Source organism: Hippocampus zosterae, chromosome 9, assembly GCF_025434085.1.
Source record: "Hippocampus zosterae strain Florida chromosome 9, ASM2543408v3, whole genome shotgun sequence".
In the NCBI taxonomy this organism is placed as follows: Eukaryota; Metazoa; Chordata; class Actinopteri; order Syngnathiformes; family Syngnathidae; genus Hippocampus; species Hippocampus zosterae.
Genome location: NC_067459.1, coordinates 20,294,301 through 20,307,673, shown reverse-complemented (window position 1 = coordinate 20,307,673; position 13,373 = coordinate 20,294,301). Strand labels below are relative to the sequence as shown.

The window sequence follows — 13,373 nt, the reverse complement described above, 5'->3', positions numbered from 1 at the left end:
ACAGTCACAATAAAACAGTAATTAATATACAATATAGAGGCAATCCTGAGTAGGTTAAATGGGGTCGTTCTGCGTTTGTGTAACTCATGCGCTAATGCGTTTGAATCTTGAAAGGTCCCCTTTGCACCGCACGTGACTTCAAGACGCCCGCTAGCGGTAAGAATGAGAATAAACTGACAACCATGACGTCAGTTATGCAAGTTTTTAGCACTGTTCAAAAGATTAAAATCTGCTGCTACCGCCGTTGCCGTCCTGTTGCTACTCGACTACAAAGAAAAGACGAGGTCTCAGAACTTTTCAGCGTTGATAACGATCGGTACAGACAAACATGCAATTAACTCTTCAAAATGGTATGCAGGTAAACATCGGACTTGTCTACATTATAGAGGTTGAGTCATTATGTTTTCAGCAATAGAATGCATACTACCCAGAAATTGGCCCAATTTGAGCATTCTTTTTCGATCAGTGACGGCAAAGGCTCTCTTTTCCCCATCCCCAATCTACTCAGAAAACGCTCAGGGCCAATAATCGTAAATGTTAAACCTGTTGAATATTTTCAATTGTAAATCCTGATGTGTAGTCAACGCGGATTTCATTCCGGTCGTGGATTCCGTGATCGTGACGTCAAATGAAACGATGTCCAATTAGGAAGCAACCCGGAAACAATTTTATTGAGATCATGTAACTCACTAACAGCGCAGGTTGAATTAATCTTCAATCGGACATTTAAAGCTTGTCTCAGTCGAGATTATCACGTCGTCATACTATGTCGACACCACACACCATATGAGAAGTAAGCACACATTTGGCATTTCTTTCTATGTTAAAATTGTGCTGCACGCGAGTTCCCCACCGATCAAAAATGATGACTTTCCAAACGCAGCAGAGTTTAAAAACATGTTTGAGCCATTTGTGCACTTTTGCCAAGTTCCATCAAGTCCCCAATGGAGTAGTAGGGGCAAATCTTGTAAGTTAATTTAGTCATGCATTTTATTTAAGCACCTAACTTCAACCTTACAGAGGTTGCGGATCGGCTAACCCTGTCGTGACGCTTTCCAGATTCAAATAGCTCAGACGTTTGCGGTTGAACAAGTTGTACGCTGAGAAGCAAAAACCCACGAGTGGTCAGTAGTTTTTCCCTTCAAGCCAAAGTTGTAGAGTCTGCAGGAACACAGAAGCACCGATGGTATGTTGTGGGAGTTTGTAATCACTCAAGTGTGCAACAATTAGCTGGCAGTGAAACAGCAAACATGAACTTTTTATTTCGGGAATGCACAAAATATACCATACAATTTGAGTACACGGCAGTACCAATTCCATATACAAATATTAAGCCTTCTCATAAAGTATAAAATGTACATGCTGGATTTTTACGTTCGAAACAAATGAAACTCCGCCACAACGCAACATAATTCGTCATTATTTTGGCAAAGATTGTGCTGAACGGAGCCTTCCATGGAAGAGCAGACCATCCATCACATTGCAGCACCTGCATCTTCCCTCGGGTTCAATCCGACCTGAGAATGCCATCAACGCTGGAACATGTTCAAACTGCAAATGCACATTGTGTGCGATCGCAGCGTGGGATGGACGTGCGAGACGATCACTTTGGCCACAAGAGACGATTTCATGAGGGACTGACAGGAAACACATTTTTCTCTATTCACAAAATGGACACAATCAAGGCACACCTTATTTGGAGAACAGATGAATTTTGGGAAAACACGGTCGTGACAAAAATCTTCCGATACATGGCACAAGGTAATGACAATTACGGCTGTGCTTCCAAAAACTCGTCCGAAAGAGGTTGTTTGACTGAACGCGTGATTCAGTTGTCCCAAGGAGTGCTCTTCTTTTTAAATGATCCCACACATGTCGGGATTGTAAAGCTCATGATGTCACTGCTATGCATATCTGTAATATACACTCTGAAGACCATCAAATGACTTAAAGGTCTTAATAAAACAAGCAGCATATTTTTTTATAAAATGCTTTGAATTATGAAGATTTTAAATACAATTGTAGTTCAATTAAAAAAGTCAACTCATTTACCATTCATTAAACACGCAGGAAAATGTTTTTGCGGGATTCAAATTCCTACCTCTTTTCTGTATTAATGTATGATTTCCAAATTTTAGTTATCTCCAATGTTGTAATTTACGGAGATGCGCTGTGATGGGGAATCCAATAAAAGTAAACGTGTTTAAAAATTGATCGTATTCAAAATAGTCATTTTGTAGATGAAAACTCAGGAAGAAACTAAAATCCCACTTCAGCTCAGGCACTCACTGGCATGACTTCCAATTATTTGTATGTAAATGACACTATGATGGGCGGCCCGGTAGTCCAGTGGTTAGCACGTCGGCTTCACAGTGCAGATGAATGAATGAATGACACTATGATGATAGAACCCCCCCTCCCACAAGGTCAATAAATGAAGACAAAATACAAAAAAAATCTTTCCATATTGTCAAACGATGCCTCACTTTTGTGCTTGAACACTGCTCGAGTTCATTATTTCCATATGAGGTATGCAAACATGTACAAGATTCACTCCAGATACTTGAAGTACGTTGATGTGCACATCCAATGCTTTGCGTGCTCTCTTAAAAGAAAACTTCACGTTTTTACTCCGTTCCCAATTTGGCGATCAGCTCATCGCAGATCTTTGTGAGCTCCTCAATCTCTTGATTCTGTGTAGACAAAAAGAATGTTCATAGTAACGCTGGGAAACGGCTGTTTTTGGGTGCAAAATCCAAAACGTATCTCAATTTTTCTCTTATCACAGCAACTTTTTGAGCTGTGGCATCCCCATTATCTTCAAAAAATATGAAATAAATCGATGGAAAGGTGATAAGCTTTGACCACACACTCCCTAAAAAAACAGCACAAAACAACACCAAAAAATGTTCCAATGGTTTCAATGTTGAGAGAAAAGCCAGCACGAATCCTCATAATTTGCAAGCTGTCTGTTTAATAAGGTGGCAAGTCTTACGACAGCTAATCAGTGAAATTTTGCTCATCTGCTAAGCTATGGAGAAAAAAAAACCCTCAATGTACGAGAAAGAAAACTGACAGCAATTTTGGAATAAGCATCCCAATTTTAATTTTAATCCATTTTTTCCCCCTCCAAAATGTTGCCCAGTGTAATAGACATGTCATTAGACTGCCGGCACCGTGCTATTTCTTAAATTAAATGCTGCCCCCTTGTGTGAGAGGCATGCATCCTTTTTGTAGTTTTCCAAAGTGGCTATGCAAGTCTCCAGCTCCGCAAATTCCGAATAAGAGGCAATGTTTTCATGAGTAAAAGTGCAATTACTACAGGAATCGCGTCATAAAATGTTTTGAAAAAAGTGTCGTGAAAAACAAAGGACCCTTCCGTGCTAATGCCATCAAGTACGGAAATATTTCCTTTCAGTATCTGGGGTGCCTCAGTCCGGTTCTCGAGAGCCCGTATACAGACTGTTTTTCAGTGCCCCCACCCCCCGTCTCCAAAACAGGCCCCCTGACCCATTAAAAATGATTTAAAAAAGAATCTATTTTCCCCACCGTCAGTCGATGCTCTTCTCTCAACACCGTATCAAGTTGACAGCCAAATGCGGTATTTTGTGCACCGTACCTTCTGAAGGACGGCCCTTTCAAGCGAGTCCACCTTCATCTGTTCCTTCCTCAGGCTGGCATTGAGCGCAAGCCCCTCCGCATTGGCCTTGGAACGTACCTGCGCTATCTCCTCATTGGCCCTGTCACAGTAGGTAGAAATGACAGATTTGTGCTAAAAAAAAAAGATTATCTGACACACATCAAGACTGAATTTGAGCAAATTACTTTGTCTAGGTCAAAGTATCAGCCTAAAAGAGTCTGTTTTGTTATTACTGCTACTCATACAAAGTTTGAAAATACACCGCGTTCTAAATGATCATTAAAGTGACGATTTCTGGTTTTTACAAATAGGCCAAAGGCATAATTTTCAAGGCATCAGCTGAGACAGAGAAAACGCACCGTTCTGAATGATAACGCAAAGCAATTTCAAGCCATTTTATGCCCTGCAAAGAATTGAAAATAGTCCTTTGCTGAATGCGCAGCATTAGGACGTTGTATTTCCCCAAATGCGATTTCAATCAAAAGCACCTCAACAGGTCAAGTTGCATTTGAATTGCGGGACTTTGCAAGCCTTCTTCCAAAACATTCCATTTGTTCTCCAACAGGTGCTGACCTGAAAATTACGCCGAGCACCAAATCAGCAAACCGTATCATTTGCATAAACATTTGGAACGCGATGTACTTGTGTTGTTATTGTTAACACTGGGTGGGCCTCGTGCTCCTACATATGGCCACCTGAAAACTCCAGCGTCAACATTTGGACATTTTTACGGCTTAAGTGCGTCCGGGATCACAAATTGCACAAATATTCGACACCAATCTCACCGATCCAGTTTCTCCTCCGCGTGCACTTTGAGGGTTTGGTAACGCTGTTCCTCCTGCTTGATGCGCGTCAGGTAGTCTTGTGCGCATTTCTTCAGGACCTCCTCATTCTGGAGACGCATGCAGGGGGGGTGGGGGGGGAAGAGATATGCTGATGCGAGCGGTGCCCGACTCAACCTATCGTGATGTCCAAAGCTCGACTGACCTTCTTGAAGCCCTCCAGGACCCCCTTCATGTTTTCATACCTCCTGAAGAGGTCAGCGAAGGAGCGCTCCACAGAATTGAGGTCAGACAGGGCCTGGTCCCTCTCCATCGTCAGCTGTCTGACCGATTTACTACAGGACAGCGTCTTCTGCTCCTGCTCATCCTCTATAACAAAAATGATGTTGTTGTTGACCGTGTGGATGCGCTGACGACAACGATGACGTCACAGAGAGGCGTGAGGGGCCTGCCGCGCTGACAGGAGCAATACACAGAAGCAGCCACCAGGGGGCAGCGACTCACCAATCATCTGAGCAACCGTCTTCTCATACTCGGCAACTATTTTCCTGCCAGCACGAGAACACAGTATGAGCAGCGCAAGTCATTTTTAAATATGTGAGTGGATTTGTGCTTGGTGTACCTCATCTCTAAAACTTCAGCTCTGCTCTCCTCGTACTTTGTCTTCCACTCGTTCACCTCAATCTCTTTTGTGATGATCTGATGGCGGCAACAAAGGGAGATGAAGACGCGCGCGATTCGGGATCCGACTCAGATGAGGGGCGACGTACCTCCTCTCTGATGAGGGTCAGCACCGCTGCCTTGTCAATCTCGGTCAGGGAAATTTTGTCTTGGGACGGGACCTCCGCGTCGGCGTCGCCGCTGCACATTGTGGGATTCTCGCGCTGTAAAACGTTGGGAAAACACACGAGTTTGACTTCAATGCTTCTTCATTCGAAATGAATCTCAGTCCAAGCACGACAGCACATTTCTTTGGTGCTCCCCTTTTCGGAGCCTTTGCGGCACATCCACACTGTCATAAATAGTTGGAAGCTGTCCGAAGGGTTAGCCACACCTCTGACTGTTTACAATCAATTGTTTCCAAAGACCAGTTTCTCTTTCCCTCTTATCTTGTACACAGGTGAGCATTCAAACTCTCATTCACGCCACCACTAAGTTGGAAGTGAGCATACGCGACCTGCACCAAAGTTAGGCCAGGAAACCGCCACACTGTCAGTGACTGTTATGAAGCACTCCTGTGCCATTCAGGTTCCTGTTCCAGATCAACATTCCAGGACTGTTTGTGATACATCTGCAATATAATGGTGCTCACATTTGCATAACCAAATATTTTTCAGAGCTGCCGTATGTAAGCGTGTTTGTCTGGAACAAATACTGAAAGGGGTGTAGGGAGTCATTGCTACGAGCATAAAAAAAAAAAGTGAAACATCTCACTGTGGTCTGTCTCTCGGCGACAAACATGAAAAGAAAACATGATTAAATAATGACTACAGTTCACTGACCGTGTCATCCTTCACAATGCAGGCGTCCTTATCATCTTCATGATCCACCGTCTCTGGAGCTATGAATGGAAACAGAGCACAGTTGTAAACAAGTCTTATTTGAAAATGTGTACCCGCGGTAAGACTTTTGTGTCAGCAAGAGTAAATTATGGAGAAAGGTATTGGCAAACACGCAAAAAAAAAAAAAGTAAAAAAAAAGGCCTTGTAAACTTACCATCTGTGACGGGTATGATGTCATCAAGAGTCTGTTTTTTGCCGCATGTTTTCTCAGATTCCGACTCTCCTTTCGGCTGGGGCTCGTCTTGCGTTGTCTGCCCCGTAATGCCCGTGGACGCCAGCTTCTCCTCGTCAGTGGCGTGATGAACTCGTTGTGAGATCTCCGGCGAGGTAACCACCACCTCGTTCTCCTCCTGGCCATGGAGGGGAGACAATTATTGTCTGACAATGAGTTCACACAGTGTGAAAAGAAAAAAAAAACGTTGGGTGAACTCAAAAATTCAAGGCAACAAACTTTGAGTGTGGGGTGCGTTTTGGGAGTGTTTCGAGGTTGGACAGCTGCTAAAAAAAAAAAAAAAAAAGAACAAGGCAGCCCGGTAGTCCAGTGGTTAGCACGTCGGCTTCACAGTGCAGAGGTACCGGGTTCGGTTCCAGCTCCGGCCTCCCTGTGTGGAGTTTGCATGTTCTCCCCGGGCCTGCGTGGGTTTTCTCCGGGTGCTCCGGTTTCCTCCCACATTCCAAAAATATGCGTGGCAGGCTGATTGAACACTCTAAATTGTCCCTAGGCGTGAGTGTGAGTGCGAATGGTTGTTCGTTTCTGTGTGCCCTGCGATTGACTGGCAACCGATTCAGGGTGCCCCCCCCCCGAAGACAGCTGGGATAGGCTCCAGCACCCCCGCGACCCTAGTGAGGATCAAGCGGCTCGGAAGATGAATGAATGAAAAAAAAAAAAACATTCTTGTTGAAAGAGTTCAGCCGCACGCTCAAATGATCAAATTACCGGCTTGCACACGTCCTGCGTTTGGCTCTCGTCATGTTTCTCGACTTTACAGGGGTTCCTGTGAGACAAAAAAATAAAATAAAAATATATGTTTGAAGCCTTGAGACTTCAATGTAACTCAAAGATGCTATTGAAGTGTGGCCAGTTGTAAATCCGACGGTAGCTGCTTCACATGCTTCTTTTAGAGTCACCGACTGACAGCACCGAGCCCGATGATATTTTGATAGGCCGCGGGCATGCTTCAAACAAAGCGGGCATTAATAGCGATCGTACTTACAACAGAAAACAGAGAAACTTGGCTTGTTCAGATGTCGTGAGGCCGACAGAAGTAGATGAAAAGTGGAGATTTGGGGGCGGGAGGGGGTTGCGCAACAGAAGAGAGACAGAAGGATGAAGGATGGTTAATGAGAGCTCAGAGGGAGGAGGGGGGGGGGGGGAAGAATGCGTGAGCGACTGTAGGTGTTTATCTTGGCTTGGCTAATAACAGAAGCAAAACATGCCGCGTGCAAAAGCTCAAGGCTTCCTAACAACCGCCGCCACAAACACTTCCTTACAGACTAAATATAAACCGAATGAGGAATCGCAGCAATGGCCGCGATGCGGCGCAAAGTGTTTGGCATGTGCTCAAAGCATTTTCTGCTCTGCAACCTTCCCGTGATGGGGATGTCAACAACACATTCAGTCTGAAAGGGAAAGCTCAGTGGCGGTCAAGTTCAACATTTAGCTTCGCCGTGATTCCGTGACTCCGCCCATTTAGACCGGGGTGCGTGTCATTTCGCAGCGGTACTTACTTGGCTGCCCTGTCTTTGCTTTTCTTGCGAATCTGCCGAATTTTCTTCTCTCCCACCAGTTGCTCTGCTTTCTGTGTGCTTCCCTCTTTGGTTTTTTTCTCGGGCCGAGTGGAGCAACCGGACGAATCGTCGTTGCTCAAGCTGTTGGAGGGCTTGAAAGGGTCCGCGGAGTCGTCAAACTTGTCCGGGTTGAAGGTGTAGGAGCCTTTGGGGAGCACTGGAGAATTGCTCAAAGTGCTGTTGCTCCCAAATGGATTGAAGTTGGGGTCATCCCACTGACTGGGATCAAAGTTATACGTTCCTTTGCTCGGAATGGGAACGTCATCCAGGTTTAGAGGCGCAGCGGTGTCGGAAACTTGCACGCTCGTCTCTGGTGCTTTCTCAATCACCGATTCGGACGTTGCGGGTTCTGGTGCTGGTTCGCAGGGAATCTCTGACGCTTTGGGCCTGACTTGCTTCTTGACTTTGCTGGCGGTTTTTCTACATCCTAATTTCTTTGGAGGCGCTTTGCTCACCGCCCCCTCGTCTGGACCGAACTCCGGCATCGCAGCTTTTGCCTCCGAGTGCGATTCTTCACTTGGCGTTGCCGCACTGTCTTCGATCCGAGAGCTCCCGAGCAGCTCGGGCCTGGGGAAAGTTATTGTACCGCATGGCGGTGGAGAGTTCTGGATTTTGGATCCGCCACTCGTGAAAGGGTTGAAACTGTCGTCGAGCTGGTCCGGGTCAAATTTGTAGGAGGCCTTGGGAACGGGAAGCTCTTCTTCCTCATTTGACTGCGCATCCTCCCTCGGCGTCTGCTTTATTGACAAGGATGGAGGCTTGGATTTGCGGGTTTTATTTTGGGAGCCGGAAGCAGATTTTGGGAGGGCGCCGCTGCATTGTGCTTCAGAATCAACAAGAGGCTTCTCCTGTGTGGGCTCCAGAGCGGGATTTGGAACAGCTTCATAGCTTTGGATCGAGTTTGTTGCGGGAGCGGAAGATGGCGATGGAGATGGAGATGGAGCGAGAGCCAGATATGGTTCATTAACCAAGACGGGAATTGGGTCTTGGGGTGGCTCTGGCGATGGAACTGTGCATTTCATCATTTCAGGAACCAATAGTTCTTCTCGGGGGGGTTCGAGTGTTGGAACTGTGCATTTCGGCATTTCAGGAAGAAATATCTCTTCTTGGGGGGGTTCTGGTGGTGGAAATTGGCATTTCATCACTTCAGGAAGCAATATTTCTTCTCGTTGGGGTTCGAGTCTTGGAACTGTGCTTTTCGTCACTTCAGGAAGCGAGATCTCTTCTCGGGGGGGTTCTGGTGGTGTAACTGTGCATTTCCCCACTTGAGGAAGCAATATCTGCTCTTGGGAAGGTTCTGGTGGTGGAAATTGGCATTTCATCACCTCAGGAAGCAATGTCTCTTCTGGGAGGGGTTCCGGTGGTGGAACTGTGCATTTAACCATTTGCGGGATCGATGTCACTGGGAATGACTCAGGAACAGGCTCATAATCCATCGGCTTTGTCAGGCGAGCATTTTGTGGCGCTTGGAGGTGTTTGCTGTTCATTTCCAGAGGATCTTGCATGGGGACGGCTGGTTCATCCTGACCCATGTTGTGGAAAAGCACATTTTTGTGATCCCCGATTGGAGCTGTAACCATCAGGTGCTCATCCTGATCCGCACCTGAAAAAGAACAAAGAAATGAATAATGGCCAAAATTATTAAAAAAAAAAAAGTTTTCTCCCTTAAAAAGCTCATGATGTTGACCGCATCCTCCAACAGATCATCCAATTCAAACCCCGAAATGAAATTCTTAATTAGTTTTCTGGGGGGCCGGGTGACGATATTGAAATCATAGTTATGTAAACGACGGCCGCACGTGCTAGTTTCTCCAATCAGATCAGACCTCGAATGTAAGTGATATCCGATTGGTTCCCTGAAAACAAATTACTATGCTGCCGACGGTCCCATCTGCGGCTGTTGCTATGGTAATATCTTGCTCGGAAATGAGCGCTCTGACATTTAAATCACCTGCTCGGGGCGATCATTGATAAGACACCACGCATCATATCGCACAAAACAACGACAGGAGCGTGAGCAACCACTTTGATGGAGTCTCTGACCCCAAAGACGCACGTCAACATATTTTAGTGTGCCTGTCATGGTGGCCGTGTGTAATGTTATGTTGCTAGGAGACAACAGCCTACTGGGTTTCTTCTACCCAGCTTGCCAGAATATTTTTTTTCCAATTCTCATCAAAACTCATGTCACGATCAGTCACAGTCAAATATAAGATTTTTTTTTGGGTTATCCCGAGACGGGGATTTGCCTGTTTTCCATTAAAAAAAATACACAAATAATGTGTTGCTGGAAAGCTATTGAATTTGAATGTTTAATATTGTGGCTTATAATGTTAAAAAAAGGGTTCTCAGTGTGATGCGGTCAAATTCTAAACCCCTGCTAACTACCAGAATTATTAATTATAACAAATGTTATTTTAAAGATTCATGATGAATTTAATTATTTATTACATTAAGTAATTTAAAAAAGTGTCCATTTTTTGTGAGCATTTAAAAATATATATTTTTATATTATATTTTTACCATATTTTGGTGGGTTTTTACTATTTAATTAGTATTGCTACTTCAAAGATGCACAATCCAACAATGAATATTGAATTACAACTATTAAAAATCGAAATTCTAAAAGTATGAATTTTAATGTTGAGCTGTCTCGAAAAAAAGAATGCACAATGGTCAAGTCTGGACCTCAGGGGATAAGACAATAAGTCACCAACATGACACAAACATCTTGAGTTAGCGTTAGCGCCCGTCTAAGAGAATACATACACAAACTCGTGTGATGTCAGAGAGGAGGTTATTGACTCATGAGGAAATTCTCCCGTAACGCTGACTCTCCTCACTATCCGAGCTTTGCAATGTCCTCTTACGAAGAAATGCCGTTTGACTGGATCACTCTTTTAAAAAAAACAAACGTCTTTGGCATACACCGAGCACAAAATATGAGTGTGTTGTTTCAAAGTACTTTACACAGCTGCTTCAAAAGGCAAACTCTGTGACGGAAGCCCTCCAACACCAGTGACCAACACAAAACAGGGTTGAACTAAAGCTTTTGTTGAACCCGTTTGAATTCCACCGCAAAGGCAATGTCCCGCAGCCTTGTCACAGGCTGCGCCTCTTGGCCTTTCATGTTAAAAAGATGACACTTCTGCCAACCTGAACTAAAATACAACTCTGTTAAAATAAACAAACAAACATAGCAAAAAGCTATTGCACTGGGCAATTTTGGGGACAAAAGAACGGCAGGTAAAAGGTAAATCCTTAATGGGAGCTGGAATGCAGTAGCCAGGTGGATCCAATTACACAGAACTTGATCTACCATGTATGCGTGTGGGTTCAGACACTACCTTGAATCTGATTCAAGACCATGTGTGTCAAAAAATAATGATGACATTTGTCCAATGGGCTTCTATGTTGACCTCTTTCATACTAACCTACAACCGACTCCTTTGTTCCCCTTCCAGCCTGTTCATTCCCTCACCTGCTTTGTTGTCAGCGTTGTTACTTTCCAGCTCCCCCGGGACGAATGGTGGGCCGCGGACAGGAGTCGCTGCCTCGGGAGTGTCGAAATGACCGTCTGAGTCCGAGCTGATGGAGTCAAAGGGGGTGGGGTGGGGTGGGGGGGACAGTGCAATGACTTTAGACTCATTCCAAATCTGACAAAAATGAAAACAATCAAGAGAGAGAGAATGACACAACTGTGATTTCACTTAACAACAGTAAAGAATTGAACCCTCTCATCCCCCCTCCCCCATGCTCTCTCTCTACCCGACGACTGTACTTATCTTAGCGACCATGTCCCCCTGTCTAACAGAAACTTGAAACAAAAAAAAAATTTAAAGGATGCACTCTGCTTTCTGCACCCATCTGAAATGCATAACTGAGAAACGAGTATCAGACGGCCTTAAAACTAGAAACCAATTGGCCACAACATCTGCAACATTGCTACTGCTTCTTGGCAGACACAGCTAGCTTTTAGTGGCCACTTTTGACCGGTTGAACCCTCGTGTTCTTGTCGAAATCTACACGTTTATAATAGTTCCATTCTGTACCAATACACATCTACGTCTCACTGTACCATCTATCTACAACTTTGATAACAAAAGACTGTTGCCAATCATCAAGCCTGCCCCCAATGTAGCCCTGCTGGCTAATTATTGGACTCTTCAGGGTCAATGCTTGCCACCTTTTTCAGTGTCTAAAAATAGAGATACTATTTATATTCCCCAGTTGTAAAATCTGCAATGAAACAAAAGCAGTGCCAGCTCAGTGACAAAACATTGCCCCCCCTTGAAAGTACTGTACACACACAAGCATGGAGGGCAGGAAGTAAATGCAGTACAGACAGAAAGAGGAAACAGGCTGACCTGCTGTCTTCCTGTCAAACCGCATTTGACACTCCGCTTTCATGAGTCTTTCAGTCTAGTTTTGACACAGTAAGATGCGAGGCCCTGATCAACTTGACAGATTTGATATGATCACCATCACAATGTAAGAAGACCGGTTGATGTCACGACCGAAATAACCGCTACACGTGAGGCTGTTCTGCCATTCCCACATTGGACCTCCTTGCTTTGTTTGTTTTCTTCAAACTGAGAAAAAATGGCATAACGCCCAAAGCGTGAGTCATGAGTGTGCGTGAAGCATCACACCTATCAGCACCGCTTACTCTTGTTGCACAGATGACTACAGAGAACACATTGGCCCCAAACCACAATCACGCCAGAAAACGGATCAGCAAAATAAAACAAACCTTTGTAAGAAACATACAGGGTCCATTTAATTGTTTTTCTCTTTCTGAGGAATTCCTTCATCATTTTGCTTTTTTTTTCTTGACAGCACATGCTCATCATGCACACGCACACGTGTCGACGCCACTTCCCTCCCTGTCACTAGACTCCAAAAGAACACTTGCCTGCAGCATTGAGATTCCTCCTCCTCCTCATGCTCTCGATGCACCCCCTGCTCGCCCCCCTCTTCCTCTGTTCCTCGCACCGCCGTCCACGTCCATTTGGCCCATGACACAGGTGACAACCAAGACATCTCTCCTCTTCCCCCAGCGTGGCGCGTGTCGACTCGGTGCTGGATGTCGATTCGCTCACTTGGCAGCGATCCCTTTTGCTTCTTTCGCGTACTCTCTCATCATCCTATGAAAATTATTTTACTCACAAGAACCCCCAACTGGTGGAAGGAACCATCTTTACCCAAAAAAAAACAAACAAACAAACAAACCTGAAAGCTCTTCCCCTCCACTCCCTGTGCTTCTCTGATCAGCTGGTCCTCTAACTGCTCACCGTCTCTCCTCCTGCTAACCCCCTCCCGCCAGCGCAGCAGGCTGCTCCATTGACTCTAAACTCGGGCGGGGGAGCCAGCGAGTACGCTGTGCGGGCGTTGACGTAGCTGTTCGTTCCTGAGCTCCGCGTGTCCCCCTGTGGTTGGAGAATGGTACAACCCATCGGTGAGCCATTTCTATCTGAAGCCGAAGGAGGAGGGAGTCGGAAAACAAACAGTGAGGGTGGCGGAGGAATAGGAGGAGCTTTAAAGCAGGGCCTCCTCGCTCCGTTAGGAATGTGGGGCTGCACCTAAAAACAGTTTTTTAAC

General features: G+C 45.2%; 1 protein-coding gene across 8 annotated transcripts in view; it reads right to left on the bottom strand.

Moving 5' to 3' along the window:
* Positions 1–1,246: 1,246 nt before the first annotated feature.
* LOC127607452 (transforming acidic coiled-coil-containing protein 1-like) overlaps positions 1,247–13,373 on the bottom strand; it is a 164,782-nt gene continuing 152,655 nt past the window's right edge. For 3 of the 8 annotated variants that reach the window (XM_052075783.1, XM_052075785.1, XM_052075788.1), the window contains exons 2-15: positions 11,254–11,360; positions 7,713–9,375; positions 7,199–7,234; positions 6,922–6,979; positions 6,139–6,334; positions 5,925–5,983; positions 5,193–5,306; positions 5,045–5,121; positions 4,927–4,970; positions 4,628–4,791; positions 4,426–4,532; positions 3,620–3,740; positions 2,396–2,693; positions 1,247–2,324 (exon numbers count right to left, since the gene is read on the bottom strand). In XM_052075783.1, the coding sequence (XP_051931743.1) occupies positions 2,628–2,693; positions 3,620–3,740; positions 4,426–4,532; positions 4,628–4,791; positions 4,927–4,970; positions 5,045–5,121; positions 5,193–5,306; positions 5,925–5,983; positions 6,139–6,334; positions 6,922–6,979; positions 7,199–7,234; positions 7,713–9,375; positions 11,254–11,360 (2,812 nt within the window). In that variant the 3' untranslated portion in view covers positions 1,247–2,324; positions 2,396–2,627. Of the gene's footprint in view, positions 2,325–2,395; positions 2,694–3,619; positions 3,741–4,425; positions 4,533–4,627; positions 4,792–4,926; positions 4,971–5,044; positions 5,122–5,192; positions 5,307–5,924; positions 5,984–6,138; positions 6,335–6,921; positions 6,980–7,198; positions 7,235–7,712; positions 9,376–11,253; positions 11,364–13,373 lie in introns of all 8 variants that reach the window. The other 5 variants (XM_052075790.1, XM_052075789.1, XM_052075786.1 and 2 more) reach the window with 4 other exon arrangements.